At 44.3% G+C, this 23362-nt stretch overlaps 1 protein-coding gene across 1 annotated transcript in view; it reads left to right on the forward strand.

Moving 5' to 3' along the window:
* The window catches only part of syt3 (synaptotagmin III), a 76465-nt gene that overhangs the window by 32571 nt on the left and 20532 nt on the right, over positions 1–23362 (forward strand). The window contains exons 3-8 of the mRNA XM_072693588.1: positions 3314–3718; positions 4426–4534; positions 4643–4825; positions 15121–15247; positions 18500–18718; positions 22262–22382. Of these exons, the coding sequence (XP_072549689.1) occupies positions 3314–3718; positions 4426–4534; positions 4643–4825; positions 15121–15247; positions 18500–18718; positions 22262–22382 (1164 nt within the window). The remainder of the gene's footprint in view (positions 1–3313; positions 3719–4425; positions 4535–4642; positions 4826–15120; positions 15248–18499; positions 18719–22261; positions 22383–23362) is intronic.

The raw sequence follows: 23362 nt of genomic DNA on the forward strand, positions 1-23362 counted from the left end.
ACATTCATTCATTCATCCATTGTAGGACAAGTAGTACAATGTAGACTGATGCTATGAGGCAGTCTCAAACTCTAAGAGGCTGTGCTGTACATGTACTGTCCAGCACTGTGGAAATAACCCAAACAAACGATTCAAATGATAGATCAGTAGAAAACAACACACTTTTGTGAATCAGAATTTCAGGACTTGATTCACTGATTCACGGAATCGGAATCAGTGAAGCTAGCAGAAGAGGTGGCTGGGGAGAGGGTTTATTGAATGGTAGAGCTGTAGTCAGTAAGTGAGAGTGAGCAGAGCACTAACAGACGGACAGGTAGGCAGACAGACAAGTACACGGACAGACAGGTGTGCTGTTAGTTTGATTGACAGCTGCTTTTTTTCCCTCCCGGAGCTCTGAATGGAGCTGTTCTCCTCGGCATGGTGCTGAAACTGAGGAGCCACCGAGAGGCTTTTCATTTTCAGCAATGACTCACTCATACACCCCCCCCAATCCCCCCAGCCACCCCCCCACCCCCAACACACACACACACACACATACCGCTCACACAGTCATTAACGTCTCACTGATTGAAAGCTCACACTCACACACAGATGAAAGCTTTAATCGCTCGGTGGAGGACGTCTTTGTCGTTGCTTTTCCCCTCTTGAGAAACGCGCCGAGACGCTGCCTGTGTTCAGATCAGGGGGCACAGTGTGTGTGTGTGTGTGTGTGTGTTTCTGTGTGTGTTGGTGGATCTCTGTAATTTCCCCTCACAATGCACTCACAATGGTTTCATCTCTCTCTCTCTCTGATCCTCTCTCACCTGCCTCTGTTCCCCACGCTCCCGCTGAAGCAAAGACACCCTTCCTCGTCCTCCTCCTCCTCCTCAGTTCCTGCTGCTCTTTTTTTCTCAGCCTTCATCGCTCACCACACCCAGAGTAACACACTCACTCACTCCATCACTCGCTCACTCACTCACACACACACACACACACGTCTCTTTCATACATTTCGTCTGTCTGTATGAGGCCTCTTCTGTCTGTCTCTGTGTATTTATTGTGTTGCTTTTCTAAATGTCATTCATTCATTCATTCATTCATTTATCCATTCACACATCTATCGCTTCATTCATTCACTTCTTTATTTCTTCTGTCTGTCTGATGTCTGTCGATATGTCTGATTTGTGTTGTTTCTCTACGTTTCATTCATACATCCATCCATCAATCCAATTATCCACCCATACATTCATTCATTCATTCATTCACTCATTTATATGCTTATTTACTTCTCTCATTCTCCAGCTGTCTTATGATTATGTTTTTTTATCTTCCATTTCTTCATTCATCCATCCATTAATTCAGTCATTTATTTATTGACTTGCCATATTTAGCTGCTGTTTTTTCTACCTTTTATCCATCTGTTCATTCATTAATTCATTCATTCACTTAATTTTTCTTCGATCTGACGTCTATTCATCTCTGTTTCCTAATTGTTTTTTCTCCTTGCATTAATTAATTAATTAATTCATTCATTCATTCATTCATTCCATTCATTAACTTATTTACTTCTCTCATTCTCCAGCTGCCTTATCAGCTGCCTCTTAATCGGTTTTTTATCTTCCATTCATTCATTCATTCATTCAGCTCTTCATCCATCCATCCATTCATTCAGTCACTCAATTCATTTATTGATTGACTTCTCACTTCTCTCTTTATTTTGTCAGTCTGCCATTTTTGCTGTTCTTTCTACCTTTATCCATCTATTCATTCATTCATACATTCACTTCCTTTTTCTTCTATCTGACTTCTATTTATCTCTGTTTCTTTCTTTAATTGTCTTTTCTCCTTGCATTAATTAATTAATTAATTGATGCATTCATTCATTCATTTATTCTTTTCCTTCCTTCCTTCATTCATTCATTCATTCACTTCTTTCTTTCTTCTATCTGTCTGATGTCTAGGTCTAATTTGTGTTGTTTTTTTACCTTTCACTGATACATCCATCAGTCCAATTATACACCTATGAAATCATTCATTCATTTGTTCATTCATTCATTCATTCCTTTATTCATTCATTAACTCATTTACTTTTCTCATTCTCCTACCTGTCTGTCCTATCAGCTGCCTCTTAATTGTTTTTTATCTTCCATTCATTCATTCGTTCATTCATTTATTCATTCAGCTCTTCCTTCATTTATTGATTGACTTCTCACTTCTCTCTTTATTCTGTCTGCCTGCCATATTTAGCTGCTGTTTTTTCTACCTTTTATCCATTTATTCATTCATTCATTCATTAATTCATTCATTCATCCACTTCTTTCTTCTATCTGTCTGATATCTAGGTCTAATTTGTGTTGTTTTTCTACCTTTCACTGATACATCCATCAATCCAATTATAAACCTATGAAATCATTGATTGATTCATTGATTCATTCATTCTTTCTTTCTTTCTTTACATTGATTCCTTCATTTATTCATTCACTTCTTTCTTTCTTCTATCTGTCTGATATCTGATGTTTTTTTCTACATTTCACTCATACATACATCAATCCAATTATACACCTATGCATTCATTCATTCATTCATTCATTCAATTCATTAACTCATTTACTTCTCTCATTCCCGTACCTGTCTGTCCTATCAGCTGCCTCTTAATTGTTATTTTTATCTTCTATTTATTCATCCATTCACTTCTTTCACTTCTCTGTCTGATGTCTATCCATCTCTGTTTCCTGATTGTTTTTTCTTCCATCATTCATTCACTTCTTTCTTTCCCGCTCTGCTTTCTTTCGTCTGTTAGACGTCTATCCACTTTTAATTCCTAATGATGTTGTGTTTCTCACTCTGTCTCTGAGCTGATGAACACAGTGCTGTGCTGAGAGGATGATCTGTAAGGCTGTTTATCTGGGCAGTAGGACTTTGTTTACTCACACTGACAGAATAAATACAAACAAACAAGTAAACAGTAGATGATGACTGTTCAACCCAGCTCCCAGAGAAGATCCCAAACAGCTCCCAAACCCGAGTTCTTCTAACTGTTCCTCTAACTGTGCTTTTCTCACAGTTATTCTTTACTTTACTAACCAACACTCTCTCTCTCTCTCCCTCTCTCTATCTCTCTCTTTCTCTCCCTCTTCATCTCTCTCTCCTTCTTCATCTCTCTCTCTCTCTCCCTCTTCATCTTTCTCTCTCTCTCTCCCTCTCTCTATCTCTCTCTTTCTCTCCCTCTTCATCTTTCTCTCCTTCTTCATCTCTCTCTCTCTCTCCTTCTTCATCTCTCTCTCTCTCTCCCTCTTCATCTCTCTCTCTCTCTCTCTCTCTCTCTCTCTTTCAGAGATCTCCGTTAGTCTCCTCTCTGTGATCGTGACGTTCTGTGGAATTGTCCTCCTCTCAGTCTCTCTCTTCGTCTCCTGGAAGCTCTGCTGGTTGCCATGGCGAGACAAAGAGGGTGGAGGTTTGAGTCTGACGGCAGGGCTCCTCCCTGGAGGGGCAGGGCTCACTGGGCTCGGAGGGGGCGGAGCCTCCTCACTCCTGCCCCCACTGCTGCAGAGGAAGGACACACACTCGTCTTCCTCTCTATATCCCTCGCTGGCCCAGCCTGGCCAGCACCACCCCCACTTCTCCGACGTGATGGGGGTGGAGGGGGGTGGGGGGCTGGTGGTCGGAGGAGTGGTAGGGGGGCCTCAGGAGACGCAGGAACACTCCTACCTGGACATGGACTCGTACCCCAACAATGCAGGTGAGGAGTCTGCACACACTTTTCCAAATACTGGACACTTTATTAGAAACCCCTAGCTTAGGTGTTTCTAATAAAGTGGCCAGTGAGTAGCAGCACAAAGTAGGTGTTTCTAATAAAGTGGTCAGTGAGTGGCAGCACAAAGTAGGTGTTTCTAATAAAGTGGCCAGTGAGTGGAGGCACAATGTAGGGTTTCTAATAATGTGGCCAATGAGTGGAGGCACAATGTAGGGTTTCTAATAAAGTGGCCAGTTATTAACAGCATAAGGTAGGTGTTTCTAATCAAGTGGCCAGTGAGTGGCAGCACAAAGTAGGTGTTTCTAATAAAGTGGCCAGTGAGTGGACGCACAAGGTATGTGTTTCTAATAAAGTGGCCAGTGAGTGGAAGCACAAAGTAGGTGTTTCTGATAAAGTGGCCAGTGATTGGAAGCACAAGGTAGGGGTTTCTAATAAAGTGGCCAGTTAGTGGAAGCACAAGGTAGGTGTTTCTAATAAAGTGGCCAGTTAGTGGAAGCACAAGGTAGGGGTTTCTAATAAAGTGGCCAGTTAGTGGAAGCACAAGGTAGGGGTTTCTAATAAAGTGGCCAGTTAGTGGAAGCACAAGGTAGGTGTTTCTAATAAAGTGGCCAGTTAGTGGCCTATTAGTTTTATTAGATGCTGATATTTTTTGTTTCTTAATCTTCATGCCTTTGTGCTTCTTTATTGTTTAGGGAATCTTAAACTGAGCCAGACGTCTCCTGAACTGCCCCCAGCACCAGACGGAGGCTCTGCTGCCAAAGAAATGGCCAATGCCCACTCTCAGCCGACCACCACCACCAGGTCAGACTCTTTTACAATAACTTTTTATTGATTTAAATCAGGATGAAATATCTCCTCTGGCGTGTTTTAAGGCCCAGGGCTGAACTGTTTCCTTTTTTTTCACTTCAGGCCAAAGCCCATGACTCATCAGCTCTCCAGTCCAGATTTCCATGGTGAGGAGAAGAGTGAGCAGGTGACCAGCATTGGCCAGATCAAACCAGAGCTGTATAGACTGCGTCAGGGTGAGCAGGGAGACGGGAAGCAGGGCGACAACTGTGGCAAAATCAGCTTCCTCCTGCGCTACGCCTTCAAGTGAGTCAGCTTTAAACACTTTCCACCCAAACACCTCTTAATAACCTCTTAATCCCCACCTGTATAATAAAACTGTATAATAACACCATACACCTACAATATACCATATATCTTCAACCCAATAACACCATCCAAACCCCATCTTCATCCACTATCTTCAACCCAATAACACCATCCAAACCCCATCTTCATCCCAATAACACCATCCAACCCAATAACACCATCAACCCAATAACACCATCCAAACCCCATCTTCAACCACTATCTTCAACCCAATAACACCATCCAAACCCCATCTTCAACCCAATAACACCATCCAACCCAATAACACCATCAACCCAATAACACCATCCAAACCCCATCTTCAACCCAATAACACCATCCAAACCCCATCTTCAACCCAATAACACCATCCAAACCCCATCTTCAACCCAATAACACCACCCAAACCCCATCTTCAACCCAATAACACCATCCAAACCCCATCTTTAACCCAATAATACCCTCCAAACCCCATCTTCAAACCCCATCTTTAAACCAATAACACCATCCAAACCCCATCTTCAACCCAATAACACCATCCAAACCCCATCTTTAACCCAATAACACCATCCAAACCCCATCTTCAACCCAATAACACCATCCAACCCAATAACACCATCAACCCAATAACACCATCCAAACCCCATCTTCAACCACTATCTTCAACCCAATAACACCATCCAAACCCCATCTTTAACCCAATAACACCATCCAAACCCCATCTTCAACCCAATAACACCATCCAAACCCCATCTTTAACCCAGTAACACCATCCAAACCCCATCTTTAACCCAATAACACCATCCAAACCCCATCTTTAACCCAATAATACCCTCCAAACCCCATCTTCAAACCCCATCTTTAAACCAATAACACCATCCAAACCCCATCTTCAACCCAATAACACCATCCAAACCCCATCTTCAACCCAATAATACCCTCCAAACCCCATCTTCAAACCCCATCTTTAAACCAATAACACCCTCTGAACCTGATTGCAGTAACTGCATTAAATGAATCAGTAACTGTTAGAAATGAATCAGTAGGTGCTAAAAATGCTTCAGTAGCATCTATAAATGATTCAGTATCTACTATAAATGATTCAGTATCTACTATAAATGATTCAGTATCTACTATAAATGATTCAGTATTTGATATGAAACTAATATCTAACACGTTGTTTGAGGGTGAGAAAATGCGGTAATGGCCTGCATACAGGTCTTTAGGGTTTAAAGGGTTAATCTCCAGACCTTATCAAATCTAATACCTGGTTACATCCGTTATGTTTGACCGTATTTATGTTTGAATGCAGTTTTCACAGGCATTCTAAAAAGGTAAAGAGGTGCTGGAATATGAACATATATAAATTAATGATGAATATTTGGTGAATAGGATTCCTTTACTGTGCTCAGGATGAAACTGGGGCACGGATACAGGGCGGGGGCTTCCCTGCTCGCCATACGTTACCGGTGCGGTGTTTCAGATCGCCACACAGTGCAAATCCATACTTCTCTATACATGAATGGCTTATAAATAGATTTGGCTCGGCCCGGAGCATTAAGGTTTAAAGAAAGGCAGGCGGTGCTGGGCGAGCCTCAGTGAGTTAGGGGAGACAGCTCTGCTCCTTTATTTCACACTGGGAGACATTAGAGCGCCTGAAAGTGCTGATGTTTGAGAAATGAGCGAGAGAGAGAGAGGCAGGGGCTGTTTCGGCCATGAATTATAAATGACCAGCCACTTTAAACAGGCCAGGCCGTCAACACATAACAACACAGCGGCCTGTTAGACCCAGACTTATAGACAGGGGAGAGAAAAGATGGAGGAGGAGAGAGCGAGAGAGAGCGGGAGAGAAAGAGAGAGAGAGAGGGATGGGGAGAGTTTTAAAGATATACAGTGATAGATGATGGCCTCTGCCTGTTCAGACGCAGAGGAGTTTGTGTGCAAATAGATGATCTGGCAAACGGTCCCTGTTCATCACACGTCTGGCGCTGGTGTCACTACACTAACACTAACAGTAACACTAACACTAACACTAACGCTGCGGGTGCGAGGTGATCCCACACACACAAACACACGCAAACAATAGCCACTAATTTTAAACACTTCATTAACAGGTACATTACATACAATAAATGGACAAAAGTATTGGGACATTGATTTCTTCTGAAATCAAAGGTATTAAAAAAGAGCTGATCCTGCTGTTTTTGGAGTAACTGTTGGAGTCTCTACTGTCCAGGGATGAATAAGGCTTTCTACTAGATTTTGGAGAAGCATTACTGTGAGGATTTGATTGCATTCAGCGCCAAGAGCGTCAGTGACATCAGGATGTTGGATGATGATCGCCACCCCACCTCATCATCCCCAACTCCCCAACTCATCCTATCCAAAAGTTCTGGATGGAGCTCCACCACCATCATTCCAGAGAACACAGTTCTTCCACTGCTCCACAGCTCAATGCTGGGGGGCTTTATACCCCTCTTGCTCAGGCCTGGCTTTATAGGTTTATGTTTATTCATCCTCTCCAGACCAAAGAGTCCTATTCTATAGGCAGCACTTCTCCACAGACACTAGACAAGCTGTATGTGTGCAATTGCACATCTGTGTCCACAACAGGTGCAGTTTAAACTAGCCGAATGCATTCAGAATGCATTAGAAGGGCTGTCCACAAACATTTGGACACCTGCATCTTTCCATCACAGATGTGCCTCTTTCCCGTTTCATCAATTCTTATTGTGGCTTTTTTAATTGATGGTATTGTATGTGTGTGTGCGTGTGTGTGTGTGTGTGTGTGTGTGTGTTTTGCTGTCTGGTTGTGGTGGTGCATCAGTGTGTCAGAGTGTGAGGCGGTGAGGGAATCATGGGACGGCCGAAACACACACTTTTTCACAGCCTGGCCCTGCGGGATGCACCATTCGATTGACACTGCCGTTATCGCCTGACACACACACACCGGGGGAATAGCAGCCATTTCTGCTTGCTTGTCTACAAGGGGCCGAGGTGCTGCTGCCGTTTATCTATTTATTTCTCGCACTTCGGCTCAGAGGCAGCAGGTGTGCATCCTGCACCCAGCGCTAGTGGCTTTTTTGTAGTAATAATAATAATAATAATAATAATAATACATATATACAAAAGGCATGTTTTTCTGTGGTGCATTTCTCAGACCCAATGGCATTCTACAAAACTTAAAATATCAAAAACATCTTTTTTTTAGTTGAGTCATTGTACAGTGAGTCAGTCGAGGGGTCCTGGAGTCCTGAATCATGAATGCAGCTCTTCAGGACAGTGTCGTGACACATCCTATTCCCCCGACTGTTCCATTGGTTAACACAGCGGTCGTATTTATACGCCAGATAAAAATACATGGAAATATATTTACTGATCATTACTGAGAAGTTTTTATCTGGATTAACTTTATTTATTAAATATGAATCACTTATCAGCTCAAGTTCAATGATATAATACTGTTGTTGCTACGCTCAAAACTCAAAATATCAAAAAATCCCAAACCATCTAAAGACAGAAGACTGTTCGCTATTCAGACGTTTAGTAGCTGCTGTCAAATAATAATTTGTTGATTTCTTATGTAGTTATAATTTATATAGTGTAGATTTATTTTTTTTAAGTTATAAGTTATTAAATATATAAAATACTGTTATTATCATATGTTTTTAAAATAGCCTGGTAGCACCTATGAACCTGGTAGTAGAGTAGCAGCATCAATAACAATTCCTTTATACATTTGTCTGCAATAATAATAATAATAATAATAATAATAATAAAAGAATGATTTAAATTTGTATTATATTACATTTTTAATTGGGTTTTATTATATTGTTGTTTTTATAAGCAGTGCTTGTTAGTTTTATTAGTATAAAATATTATATAATGATAACATATATATATATATATATATATATATATATATACAGTGGAGGAAATAAGTATTCGATCCCCCACTGATTTTGAAGGTTTGTACTCTGACAAATAATTAAACAGTCTATGATTTTTATGGTAGCTTCATTTTAACAGTGAGAGATGGAATATCAAAAAGAAAATCTAGAAAATGAAATAATATTTAAATAAAAAAATATTTGCATTTCATTGAGGGAACTAAATATTTGATCCCCTAAAAACCATGACTAATGTTGGCTCCCACAGACCACTGACACACCCTGATCTCAGTGAAGTCGTTACCTGCATGAGAGACACCTGTCCCAAATTGTCACCTGTGTAAAAGACCACCTGCCAAGAGACTCAGTGACACTCCAATATCTCCACCATGGGCAAGACTAAAGAGCTGTCTGAAGATGTCAGGGACAAAATTGTTGAGCTACACAAGGCTGGAATGGCCACAAAGCCATAAGTAAGAAGCTGGATGAGAAGGTGACAACTGTTGGTGCAATTATTCAGAAGTGTAAGAAATACAACATTACTGTCAATCAACCGAGGCCTGGAGCTCCATGCAAGATATCACCTTGTGGAGTCTCATTGATCAGCCATTAAAAATCAAGAACTACACGGAAGGAGCTGGTTAATGATCTCAAGGCAGCTGGGACCACAGTCTCCAAAAAAAAACATTGGTAATACACTGAGGCGTAATGGTTTCAAATCCAGGAGTGCACGCAAGGTTCCTCTGCTCAAGAAGGCTCAAGTCCAGGCCCGCCTCAAGTTCGCCAAAGAACATATTAATGACTCCGAGAGAGACTGCGAGAAGGTGCTGTGGTCAGATGAGACCAAAATTGAGTTCTTTGGCCTCATCTCAACTCGACGTGTTTGGAGGAAGAAAAATACAGAATATGACCCTAAGAACACTGTACTCGGCCAGACCAAGATGGGACGAAGACTCGCTGAGATGGAGTCAAAGCAAGCAGATTATTAACCCAATAGGATAAACAGAAGGGGGCAAGTGAGGTGAAAAAAAGCAGCAAACCATGAACGACAGTGATCAACAAAACGTGGCAAACAAGAGGGCCAACCAAGAACGAACCTGGGACTGGGGGTTGAGCTGGGGGACCAGCTACTGAGCAAGAACGGCTAGGCCAACCAAACCTGGAACCGCAGTGCGCTGCCGTGGGTTGCCAGTAAATCCTGGCTGTGAGCGAGCGAGCCTCGCTGATGACTTGATAGGCAGGGTGACCTGCTCCTGAACGTGGTAGCCTAGCAGAAGCTGACCTTAACACACCGCTTGTCGTACGGGGAACCTCTCGAGGCCTGTAAAGTACCCCCAGTCTCAGGTGTAACTCATGAACCCAATCAACATGAATCGAACGAGGAGGAAGTCCTTATTTGGGCCTGCCTGTGGGCTGCGGCTAGGAATTGCACCCGGGGGAGGGTGCGATACCGAGGGGCTGACAGTAATAACCTTCTCAATTTTGAAATTTTAAGACAATATTAAGAACAAACAGCAGAAATGGAGATACAAGGATCTGAGTGTGACAGCAACTGAATGGCAGACGGTAGTTGCAGTTTGTACAGTTAGTAAGTTCTCGTTTTGTTGTTTGTATGAGTTTGGGATGAGTTTTAGGGAGGTTGGGGGGGGGGGTGTCACTCCCACACTGATTAATGATAGAGCTGCTGCAGTGTGATGTGTGACAGGGGGGTGGTTTAGCAGCCAGTTTGAATGTGTGGAAGACAGAGCCTGTCATTTGTCATTACAGCTCAAAGAGCCGCGAGCAGCGTGCATTTACAAAGACAAGTCTGATTTGAGGCTGAGGGGCTTTTTGGCCTGCTCCTGTTGTATCAGTAACGTCACCTCACTGTCAGATGCAGCTCTAATCATCCCAGACAAGCGCAGTGCTGTGGAGTCGGGGCAGGACCAATCAGATTTTCTTTTATTTTGCTGTAAAGAATAGTTAAAAAATGTCATTTACGCCGTTTCATCCCCATTAGACCAAAACATAATCGATCAGCCAGGTCTGGAAGTCTGTTTTACGCTGGAGCTTCGAGGCTAATGCAGCTAACAAGGCTAACATTTACATTTAAGGCATTTAGCAGACTCTCTTCTCTAGACTGCTTTGCTATTTACCCAAGAAGAACCTCAGCTAGTTTTAATAGACTGAAAATCAAAGCTCCTCTAATCTTAGACTCTACTAAACACAAGCCAATATGGAGACCATAGTACTCTTCTCTTCGCCTGAGTCCTCTCAGAAGAGGAGGGTCTTCAGTCTGGGCTTGAAGACAGTGAGCGTTGGACTCTGTCCGCTGTTCGGACACCCAGGGGAAGCTCGTTCCACCACTCGTCTTCCATGGATCTTAAAGGATGGCGGGTCGAGCCGAGCCGTACTTGAAGCTGGAAGGGCTCTCGGTGCAGATCGGCTTTTGACCATTGCCATCAAGTTCGGAGGGGCTGGCTGGTCCAGTCTTGGCTTTGTAGACCAGCGTCAGGGTTTTAAATCTGATACAGGCAGCAGCTACAGGAAGCCAGTGAAAAGAACTAACAAGTGAAAACGTATACCTTGCGGATTAGCATGGTGCCAACTGAATGCATGCTCTTCTTAAACTGCGTGGGGGTTCAGTAATCTCTAATAGACTTGATTATGTGGTTTCTGACGCTGTGTGACTCACTGTTATCTGTAAACACAGACTGAAGTGCAGAACTGAGCTAAACACATTAAAACACATCTTTTTTTAGTTGAGTCATTGTTCAGCGAATCAGTTGCACCCTCTTGATCAGGGGTGGGAAACGAGGGGTCCTGGAGTCCTGAATCAGGAATCAGGTGTCGTTTCACATCCTATCCCCCCCCCCCCCGACTGTTTTATTGGTTTAAAAAATCGGGCATGTGATTAATCTTCACTCGGCTGTTGTTTTTATACGCCAGATTAAAATTTATGGAAAGATATTTATTGATCATTACTGTTAAGTTTTTATCTGGATAAAGTGATGCTATTTAACTTTATTTATTAAATATGAATCACTTATCAGCTCAAGTTCAACAATATAATATTGTTGTTGCTATGCTGGTATATAAAGCTAATACCAACAGGTAAAGCTAGGCTAGTTATTGTGCTCTTGCTATCCGCTATCAAGCTAACCTTGTGCAAGATCAGCAGATAACTGGGATCCAAATAAAATAATAAAGTGATAAAAACAAATAACAGCCGCTAGATAAAACACACTGTGGGGTGGGGGGCAACTCGGCTGGCTAACCATGCTAGGCTAGCTAATACAATCGAAGGGGGATCAGCTCGGCTGGCTAACCAGTAGCATGCTAGGCTAGCTAATACAATCAAAGGGGGATCAGCTCGACTGGCTAACCAGTAGCATGCTAGGCTAGCTAATACAATCGAAGGGGGATCAGCTCGGGTGGCTAACCAGTAGCATGCTAGGCTAGCTAATACAATCAAAGGGGGATCAGCTCGGGTGGCTAACCAGTAGCATGCTAGGCTAGCTAATACAATCGAAGGGGGATCAGCTCGGCTGGCTAACCAGTAGCATGCTAGGCTAGCTAATACAATCAAAGGGGGATCAGCTCGACTGGCTAACTAGTATCATGCTAGTTAACAGTCGAGGTGGTGGACCAGCTCGACTGGCTAACCAGTAGCATGCTAGGCTAGCTAATACAATCGTAGGGGATCAGCTCTAGCGCTCCTGTATGGAATGGCTTTGAGTGTAGAAACAGGGAGGTGGTGTTAATGAAGTGGCTGGTCGGTGTATGAGCGAGTCTGTTGGAGCTTAGCTCACTTGTCCTGACATGGTTTGAAGTATTTTGCTAAACTGTGGCTTTAGGCCGCCGCTGCTCGTCTCCTTCCTTAATGCGACCTGATTTCCTACTTACTGCGAGTATCTTAATCCCTGGCTGGATGTGATTAGATTTGTCACAAATATCTGACTTTCTAATGAGATGAGATCACTCTGTTAACAACGCTCAGCCTCTCCTCCAGCCTCAGCCTGATTGGCCGTGGCTTCCTCCACAACAGTCGTGTGGCCGGACGTGTGCCGTGATTGACATGTTTATCCGCCTGCCGATTGGATTTCCTGCTCGTCCCTCCCGCCTTTAGAGGCCCTGCTGTGTTTCTAAGAGCTGTAATGAAGTGGTGACACGCTCGTTAACAGCCTGAGACACATCCTAACGAGCTCTGATTAGAGGCCAGAGAGATTAGCTCACTCGCTCTTAATTAAATCCTCACACAAACACACAGGGGCCGTCCCCCAAAGACCACGGTCAGGCTGCGGTTACGGCCAGCCTCCTGTCACCCACTGAGGTACCGACCTGGAGTGACCAATAGTTGCGTTCGTAATAAGACTTTGATTATTTATAAGGAGCTCTGGGCGCTTCACACCCCCGCCCTCGCCCACACGCCCCCGCCACAGACTACGCAACACCTTCACATGAAATATTCAGGATTTTATATTTACATGAGATTCATTACCTCCTGTGCGGAACTGTGTACAGAAGACTTTCACCAGCCCTGGAAATACATCTGTTTCGACTGTGCTTGTGGAGTTAGAATAAATACAAATAATCAGAAATACATAAAACGTGATTAGCATAACCGGGTATTAGATGGAAACCACAAATCCAGAAGAGGTGTGGAGGTGCTTAAGCACTCCAACCGACGTACAATCGCAGGTTTCAGTCTCAAAGCCGCCAAGAGAAGCATTCATCCGGCGTTTACGTTGTTTTCATTTCTGTCTAAATAGTACGTATGTGCCTTTACTGAGGTGCTAACTGCTCAGATGTCATTTCACAAGCCTATTTACTCTCTTCTGGCTGGTCTCCCTTTACGCACCATCAGGCCCCTGCAGCTTATCCAGAATGCAGCGGCACGGGTCGTCTTCAATGTCCCTAAATTCAGCCATTCATGTCCCTCCTCTGCTGCGTTCTCTCTCTCTTCACTGGCTTCCTGTTGCTGCTGCCCAGGTCATCAGATTCAGACCCCTGACTCTGGTCTACAAAGCCAAGACTGGACCAGCCAGCCCCTCCACCAGTACTTGATGGCGATGGTCAAAAGCCGATCCACACCAAGAGCCCTTCCAGCTTCAAGTACAGCTCGGCTCGACCCGCCATCCTTTAAGATCCACGGAAGACGAGCGTCCAGACTTTTTACTGTCCTGCACCGAAGTGGTGGAACGAACTTCCCCTGGGTGTCCGAACAGCAGAGTCCAACGCTCACTGTCCTCAAACCCAGACTGAAGACCCTCCTCTTCTGAGAGTACTCAGGCGAATAGTAGAGTGGACACCTTACTGACTTGTGTTTAGTAGAGTCTAAATTTAGAGGATCTTTTGAAATTGTAGCCTGTTCAAACTAGCTGAGGTTTTTACCACCCTGTTATTTGACCTCAGTCCCTGTAGAGAAGAAGTACTGCCAATAGAATAGGACTCTCTGGAGCAGATCAACATCATGAAGCTATTGACACCATGCTGCTTAATAATGCCAGGCGTGGGCTAGTAGAGGGGGGTATATAAAGCCCCCCAGCAGCATTGAGCAGTGGAAGAACTGTGTTCTCTGGAATGATGGATGGTGGTGAAGCTCCAACCAGTACTTTCAGGATGAGTTGGGGATGATGAGGTCGGGTGGTGATCATCATCCAACATTTTGACCTTACTAAGAATCTTGTCGTTAAATGCAATCAAATCCTCAGAGCAATGCTCCTCCTCTGCAACCTAGTAGAAGGCCTCCTTCCCTGGTCAGTAGAGACAGTTGCTCTGTTGTTGTTGTTTTTTTATTTAATACCCTTGATTTCAAAAGAAACAATAAATTAGCAGGTGTCCCAATACTTTTGTCCCAATGTAGTTTTGTAATTTTCTTACAGCAGCACTTCCTGTGGTTGGCCCTTCTCTTAGATTATCTTAGCTTTAGCCTTTTTTTAGCCCCACTTCCATGCCGTTGTGTTAGCCACAAAAGGCTCCCTCTAGTGGGCTGGAGCTAAAGTACATTTCAGGGGTGTAAATATGTATATTGAAACATTGTCTTATGCTTATGTAGTCAATCATGATGTTTGATTAATAAATAATTTTTCGCAGAGCTATAAATGTCATTTTCTCAGACGCACTCTTGTGCAGTGCTGTATTTAGGTATAGTAGCCCACCTCTTAGCTGACCCCACAGTGTATTCAGAATAGATCGAGCTCCTGACCAGGCCACTGCACTCGCAGCCTCACTGTCAGGCTCTTTCAGCGTTAACCCACTTCTGTTGTCACTGCGGCTTAGGTGAGGTTCGGCCGGACGAGCTTGGAGGCCATGGAGCCGCGGAAATCTCCAGGACGTTTAGGAAGTGAGTTACAGTGATGCTGATGTGTGTCTCTCCCGCAGCACGGAGCAGCTGGTGGTCAAAATCCTGAAAGCTCTGGACCTGCCGGCCAAAGACGCCAACGGTTTCTCTGACCCTTACGTCAAAATCTACCTGCTGCCTGACAGGAAGAAGAAATTTCAGACTAAGGTATGTCTTCTCTCGTCCTCTACACTGAGCCTGCCTCTGTAACTGCAGACGTATTACTTAAGGCCTGTTCAAATCACGCACGTTCTTTCGGCCAAAAAAAATGAATACGATTTTTTTACGTAATGGAACCTTCACACCAAGTCTGACGGCGTTTTGCCTTCTGCGCTCGGTATTATCGCAAAGGTTTTCGAGAAACATCGAATTTGATGCGCTAGAGAGTTCGTAGAGCCCCAGAGGGATCGTTCCCAGTGGGTGGAGCCAGTGTTATGTAAAAAAGGAACATGGTACATATGGCTAAATAATAGTGTCTGTTCCAAGATTCTGATAAATATATAAAACACGAAATGGCCAAAAAACCACTCCGCTACAAAGCTGTTAGCTTAGTGCTAACATACCATTAGAATCCCATAGGAAGGCTAGCAGAAATTAGCATCATCATTCAGTTTTTTTATATTGATAGAATAGGACAGTATAATTACCAGCTTCCCAGCCAACTTGCTCATATGGGGGCTTCAGGCGGGCTTGTGCTCTGAGTGGGTTTGTCATGTGTTGTTATTGGTACCCAAATTGTTAGGCTTCCCAAATGGGCTCAATCGTTACAGCCCACCTTAATCTCGGATGGGTCCCATCTAGGCAGTATGCAGTATGCAGTGTACATCCCAGATGGGGCCCATGCTTAACCCCTCCTGATCCCATCACTGAACCTGGTGTCTGAAATCCATATGTGGGGCAAGCGTGGAAGCCGGTGACTAAACGTTCTGGTTCCCAGTTGGGCCACCCATACAGGTCCCACATGGTCATGTTAGCTGATTGGCTTTCAGTTTTTTGACCTTGTGACCCAAATTTTGACACTTATGACCCAAACTAAGGCCTCAGTCTCAAAGTTAGGAAGCCCCCCATGTGATGACCTCACCCTGTACCTCACCGTCTCCCTGATATTGATAGAATAGTACAGTATAAGTACCAGCTTCCCAGCCAACTCGCTCATGTGGGGCTCACACAGATGGAACATGGGCTAGAAGGGGGGTTCCAGGTGGGCATGGGCTCTGAGTGAGTTTGTCACTGGACCTCTCTGCTTACTCTCTGCTGGAGAGCAGATCTCATGTACCACAATTTCTCTGCATCGTTCACAGCCCAGTGCTTTTTACCAGACTTAAAATCTATGTTGTAATCGTTCCAAGTGGCGTTCAGTGTGTGTGTGTGTGTGTGTGTGTGTGTGGTTAATTAGACATTGTTCTGTTTGTAGAGTCTGTAATTAGGTGCAGGCTTTTCTAATGTATACATTTTGAACCAGCTGTAGATGAGAATTTCTGCACAAAGGAAAGGATTAACATCAATTACTGAACATAATGGCTGAGGTCGGAAACCCTAGCCGACTAGTGTTCAGTTCCAGCGTGTGTTCAAGCACAAGACTCCTAACCCTACATCCTCCTGCCTGTCAAACATCATCTCAACTGCTCTGCATCTCCACCCTTCTTCCTGAAGGCCTCAGAGAGCTCTCTGGATCTGGCTCATGATGGTGATCTTCTTCACCCCTCACTTCATCCATCAAGAGCATAGTTATATTGTCTCCATCTCTCAGTAAGATCAAATGTCCAGATGTTTGTGGACAGCCCTTCTAATGAACGCTGAATTCGGCTACTCTAAGTTGCACCCATTGCTGACACAGATGTGCAAATCCACACACACACACAGTTTCTCTAGTCCCTGTAGAGACGTACTGCCAATAGAATAGGACTCTCTGGAGCAGAGAGCACCATGGCGTGGGCTAGAGGGGTGTATATAAAGCCCCCCAGCAGCATTGAACTGTGGAGCAGTGGAAGAGCTGCGTTCTCTGGAATGATGGATGGTGGTGGAGCTCCAGCCAGGACTTTTAGGATGAGTTGGGGAGTTGGGGATGATGAGGTGGGGTGGGGTGGTGATTATCCAACATCATTCTCCAGAGTGTAGTCTAGAAGAAATCCTTCTCCCTGGACAGTAGAGGCAGGATCATCAAAAACCAGTGATTTCTGAAGAATCAGTGAATGAGCAGGTGTCCCAATACTTTAGATAGATATGTTAGATGAAGCACCGAGGCTTAGAAGGCCTGCGGAGTGTGAAGGGTGAACCTGCCCCGTCCTCTCTGGTTTCATTAAGCTGTTTGTGCTGTTTTTCCTCCGAGCTGTCAGCAGCCTTTCTCCTGCTGCTCTGACTGTGTGTAAAACTGCCTCTACAGTAACCACCCCGTTACGGCTCCCTCACTGCTTTCCCTCATCATTCTGGCCTCTCTCCCTCGCTCAGCTCCTTCACTCTTTTTCTCCCCCTGATCTGTTACTTCTCTCTCTTTCTCTTTCTCACACACACACACACACACACACACACACACACACTCTTAATCTCTCTCGCCCATTCTGTTATGTCCTCAGTATTTCTCTCTCTCTCACATTCCCATTAAAAATTGAAGGCTTTATATTTACAGCTGGAGTCGATTAGCTCATGTAGTCAGGTGTGTTCACTTGTTTCCTAGCTGTTTCTCTCTCTCTTTGTCTCGCTCGCTCTCTCTCTCTCTCTCTTTCTCGCTCACTCTCTGTCTTTTCTCTCTCTCTCTTTTTCTCTCTATCTCTCTCTTTCTCGCTCTCTCTCTGTCTCTCTCTTTCTCCCTTTCTCTCTTTTTCACTCTCTGTCTTTCTCTCTCTTTTTCTCGTTCTCTCTCTCTCCCTTTCTCTCTCTCTATCTCTCTCTTAGTCTCACTCTCTCTCTCGCTCCCGCTCTCTTTCTCACTCTCTCTCTGTTTCTCTCTCTCTCTCGCTCTTTTTCTCGTTCGCTCTCTCTCTCTTTCTCGCTCACGCTCTCTCTCTTTTCTCGCTCTCTCTTTCTCTCTTTTTATCTCTATCTCTCTCTCTTTCTCTCTCTCTCTCTCTCTGTCTCTCTCTCTCCCTTTCTCTCTTTTTCACTCTCTGGCTCTCTCTCTCTCGTTCTCTGTCTCTCTCTCTCTTTTTCTCGTTCTCTCTCTCTCTCTCTCTCTCTCTCTCTCTCTCTCTCTCTCTCTTTCTCCCTCTCTCTCTTTCTCCCTCTCCCTCCTCTGTTCACTCAATTTAATTCAGGGCAATTTACTGGCTTTACATCTAAAGAGAACAGTATAATAAGTATGAATTATATTAAATTCAATAATAATAATAATATAAGAAATCTCTCTCTCTCTCTCTGTCTCTCTGTGTCTCTCTGTCTCTGTCTCTGTCTCTCTCTCTCTCTCTCTCTCTCTCTCTCTCTCAGGTCCACAGGAAGACTCTGAACCCTGTGTTTAATGAGACCTTTCAGTTCGGTGTGCCGCTGGCCGAGCTGCACTCGAGGAAGCTGCACTTCTCCGTCTATGACTTCGACCGCTTCTCCAGACACGACCTCATAGGCCAGGTGGTGGTGGACAACCTGCTGGACTTCAGCGAGGGCACCGGCGAGAAACCCATCTGGAGGGACATCGTAGAAGGGACAGCGGTGAGATACAGAATGAGTTCACACACACACACACACACACACACACACACACACACACACATACGCACAGTTAGCAGGCGTTAGCAGCATCTGCTCGGAGGCTTATATAAGCTGCATTACATCCGCTTTCCTCTGCGTTCATTTAATTAGCATTTAGCCGCTTGTTTGTCTGGAATTGGTCATTTGCAGAAAACTCTACAGCAAAAGAGACACTGGCTCCCAACCAGCCCAGTCAAACCTAGCACGAGCCTGAGGGGGAATTGACCACGCCCCTGATATACAAATCAGAAAAGGCTGTGTTCATGGTTACACCACACTCATTACCATGGTTATGCTAATTACATTAGTGCTCAGATACTACACCCCTTACGTGCTCACTACACCCATTTCCATGGTTACACAACCCTAAATATCCAAGGTAAGGTTACACTACACCTATTTCCATGGATACACAACCATAAATATCCAATGTAAGGTTAAACTACACCCATTTCCATGGATACACAACCATAAATATCCAATGTAAGGTGAACTATACCCATTTTCATGGTTACACAACCCTAAGTATCCAAGGTAAGGTTACACTACACCCATTTCCATGGTTACACAAATTACACATGCTCAGAAGACACCTACACCACTTATGTGAAGTAATTATGTTGCCTCCAGTTCCGCGGTTACAAATTACACCTATTTCTATGTTCTAACTACACCCGTTTCCATGGTTACACAGCAGTAATATTCCAAGGTTACAAGGCGCCCCTCTCAATGGTTAAACTACACCCATGGGTTACCATAAACCCCTTTTTATGGAAAGCCATATTTCCCATATTTCCATGGTTACCCTACACACATTCCCATTGTTACATGGCACCCATTTACATGACCACACACTACACCCATTTCTATGGTTAGACTGTACCATTTTTCATGGATACATGGCACCGTGTTTCCATGGTTACACTACACTGTGTAACCACAGATCTGGGAACATCTGTTTTTCCATACACACATTCCACATGCCACACACCTCACCCCTGTCCATGGTTACGCTACACCCATTGTTCTAGTTAGACTGCACCCATGTAGGTTACCCTACATCCATTTCCTTTTTTTTTTTTTTTTTTATATTCAGAAGCCGGATGGGTTCTTATTGTATGGAAATTTCAGTGTTATCGTCTGTTATGCCAGGCTGGGGATGAGGGGGGATGCTTGGAGGGTGTGCTAAAGCCCTACATATTACATAATTCAGTCATAATTTATTGTACTCAATTGAAAATGTAAATACAGTGGAGTTACATAACTGAGATCTTATATTTCTTGCATGAAAGGTGATGAAGTGACAGATCTGTGGGTGTAAAGCCGGTAAAGCTGACGCTGATGTGTCCTTGGGGGCGCTTCCAGAGAGGCTGGGAGGAAATCAAATCAAGAACAGGGATCAGCTTAAAAGGAAAACCTGTGGGGAGGTGGGGAGGTGGGGAGGGGGTTGTTGGTTGGGGGAGATTTAATTAATGAAGGTCGTGCCTTTCTGAGCGCATGTGGTGAAGAACGTGCTGAATCCTAGCCATCCTGATTGCAGGCTCGGAGCCACGACTTGAGGAGATGCCAACCCCACCTCCCTGCACATAAAAAAGACCACAGTCTCCCCCCCTGTAGAACTAACTCCCACTTATTCTCCCACCCACTTTGGATTAGTGTTGTTGTGTCAGCACAGATTTCTACTGCTTTACACACCTGGTTGCCTTCGGTGGAGAAGCTGATAACTGCACTAACTTCAAAAGTCAGGTCAGATTTGCCTGATGGTTGATTTCTCATTCACATTTCCTTCATATCTTTTATTTCCAACTTCAGACTTGATTCAATCAGTTAGGGACAAATTTCAAAAACATCACCTTAATTCAAAACAACACTGTGCAACAATTTCACCTTAAATCAGCAGCTTCAGGATCATGCTGATGCTCCACTGACTGGAACAGGGGGAGAACGGCATCTCCGTCATTCCCACTCCGGGCCGGAACGCTGCTGCTGCTACTGCACTATGGAGGTTTGGTGGTGGAGCTGCAGGAGGAGAACCTCTCTCCAGAACTGCTGCTGTGTAACGCTGCAGAACCCATAGAGTCATATTAGTGTAAAATCCTGTAGTGTTACTCTACCGCCTCAGCCCACATGCTGCTCCACCTTCAGATCAAGCTTCTGGAGCTCTCAGCTTGTCCAGAAATGCACCTGTACAGCTGTACGCCAAGAAGGGTCGCTTAAAGCATTATTTGCGTTTAATCCTGTGGATTAAAAGTGAGTAGGGGGCGCTCAACGCGTGATTTGTATTTACTGCAGTGAAGTAAAAGTGAACTGCACTACAAGACTGTCGGGGGCGCTCAACGCGTAATTTGTATTTACTGCAGTGGAGTAAAAGTGAATTGCACGTCTGGACTGTAGGGGGCGCTCAAAGTGGTTTGTATTTACTGCAGTGGATTAAAATTCAATTACACTCCTGGACTGTAGGGGGTGCTCAAAGTGGTTTGTATTTACTGCAGAGGAGTAGAAGTGAACTGCACATCTGGACTCTAGGGGGCGCTCAACGAGTGATTTGTATTTACTGCGGTGGAGTAAAAGTAAATTGCAGTTCTGGACTGTAGGGGGTGCTCAACACATGATTTGTATTTACTGCAGTGAAGTAAAAGCAAATTGCACTTCTGGACTGTAGGGGGCGCTCAAAGTGTAGTTTTCAATTAGTCCAGTGGAGTAAAAGTAAATTGCACTTCTGGACTGTAGGGGGCGCTCAATGTGTGATTTGTATTCACTGCAGTGGAGTCGAAGTGAATTGCACTTCTGGACTGTAGGGGGCGCCCATCTGTGAGGGTTTGTTCCCTGTGCTGGAAACGTAAGAAGCAGCTCAAACCCCAACATCAAATCCCAACGTCCACAGCTGCACTGCTGGCCAGAGCGATGAAGCCCCACACTGATAACCACACACACACTGTGCCCTCTCGCTCTCCCAGCTTTCAGCATTGAGGCTCAGTGTTGTCCTCCCTGTCCCTCGTCCCTCGTTTCATCAGTGCTGGGGAATCACGCTGAGCAGCACAGAGAAGAAACGAAGGGATGAAAAAAGTGGCCTTCAGCTGAACACCTGCACCATGTGATCATCAATCAGCCGCTACACTCCGACCTTCCTCCCTTAAACCAAATCCAGCTTCGCTTGTTTGGTGTTGGAGCACATTCAGAGGACTGTGAGATGACTGAGACACTGAAGAGCGTCCAGACCTTCTAATAAAACATACTATACTGATCATGCTGTGAGAGAGAGAGAGGGAGAGAGGGAGAGCGAGAGAGAGAGCTAGAGAGAGGGAGGGAGAGAGAGAGAGAGAGAGAGAGAGGGAGAGAGACAGAGAGAGAGAGAGAGAGAGAGAGAGAGATTTTCTGACTCACAGTTACCTCCACTCTCTTAAGTCAGCAGATATACAGTATAAGTGTGTCCTGGACTTCAGCTCTGATGCTGTGTGTGTGTGTGTGTGTGTGTGTGTGTGTGTGTGTGTGTGTTCTATGCAGGAAAAAGCTGACCTGGGGGAGTTGAATTTCTCACTGTGTTACTTGCCAACAGCTGGTCGGCTGACTGTCACTATCATCAAGGCCACCAACCTCAAAGCCATGGACCTGACAGGCTTCTCAGGTACCAACACACACACACACACACACACACACACACACACACATATTGCTTTTATGCCTTACCAGCATGTGTCAGTGTGTCCCATATAGAGTACATCTATAAAAAGATACACACACACACACACACACACACATCGCTGTCAGACAAAAACCTGGTATCTCCAAAATGGCAACTTTATAGGAGTCGGAATAAAACATCTTTCCATCTTTAAATTTATTTGCAGTCATTTTAGAGCATTTCTGTTGGTCTGTTCATCATGAAATCTCGAGATAAGGTAAAGAACTCACTTTACATCAAAAAAAAAAAAAGAAAAATGGAAAAAATGGAGATACAAGGTTTTGTGAGAGTAATGCCATTTACAGTCATATGAAAAAAATGATCATCATTTCACAGCATATTTAAACATTTAGTCTGGATATTTTTTAAGCCCTCAGACCTGGGTGGTCTCTCTTTCACTTCTGTGCATCAGCTGTGGTGAGATCTATCGGCTACCATGACAATATTTTAGGATCGTTGTGGTTCTGCTGTTGGGCTGAACTTGCTAGGATGGTCTGATCTGGCCATGTTGGTCAGCTGTTCCTCCTATAGATGATTTAGTGGATTTAGTGGAACAGTGGCTGATTTCTAACTGTTCTGAGATCTGTTTAAACTCCTTCCATCTCCCAATCTCCAGACTGCTCTATATCTCCACCCTTCTTTCTGAAGGCCTCAGAGAGCTTTCTGGATCTGGATCTGACCATGATGGTGATCTTCTTCACCCCTCACTTCAACCATCAAGATCAGACCAGACTAAACGTCTGAGGTTTAAATAAGACTCCAGACTCCTCCAGAATAATCCTCTCCAACCATGTTCTGATCATCTGCAGCTGATCTTCTACTCCTGCTTCTACACATTTGAAGGAGTGATAAATGTTTCCTCATAGGAAAATGACTATCAATTTAGATGAATTCCATTTTATTAATGATGATTAACGACATTT

The sequence above is a fragment of the Salminus brasiliensis genome, chromosome 12 (assembly GCF_030463535.1).
Source record: "Salminus brasiliensis chromosome 12, fSalBra1.hap2, whole genome shotgun sequence".
Taxonomy (NCBI): Eukaryota; Metazoa; Chordata; class Actinopteri; order Characiformes; family Bryconidae; genus Salminus; species Salminus brasiliensis.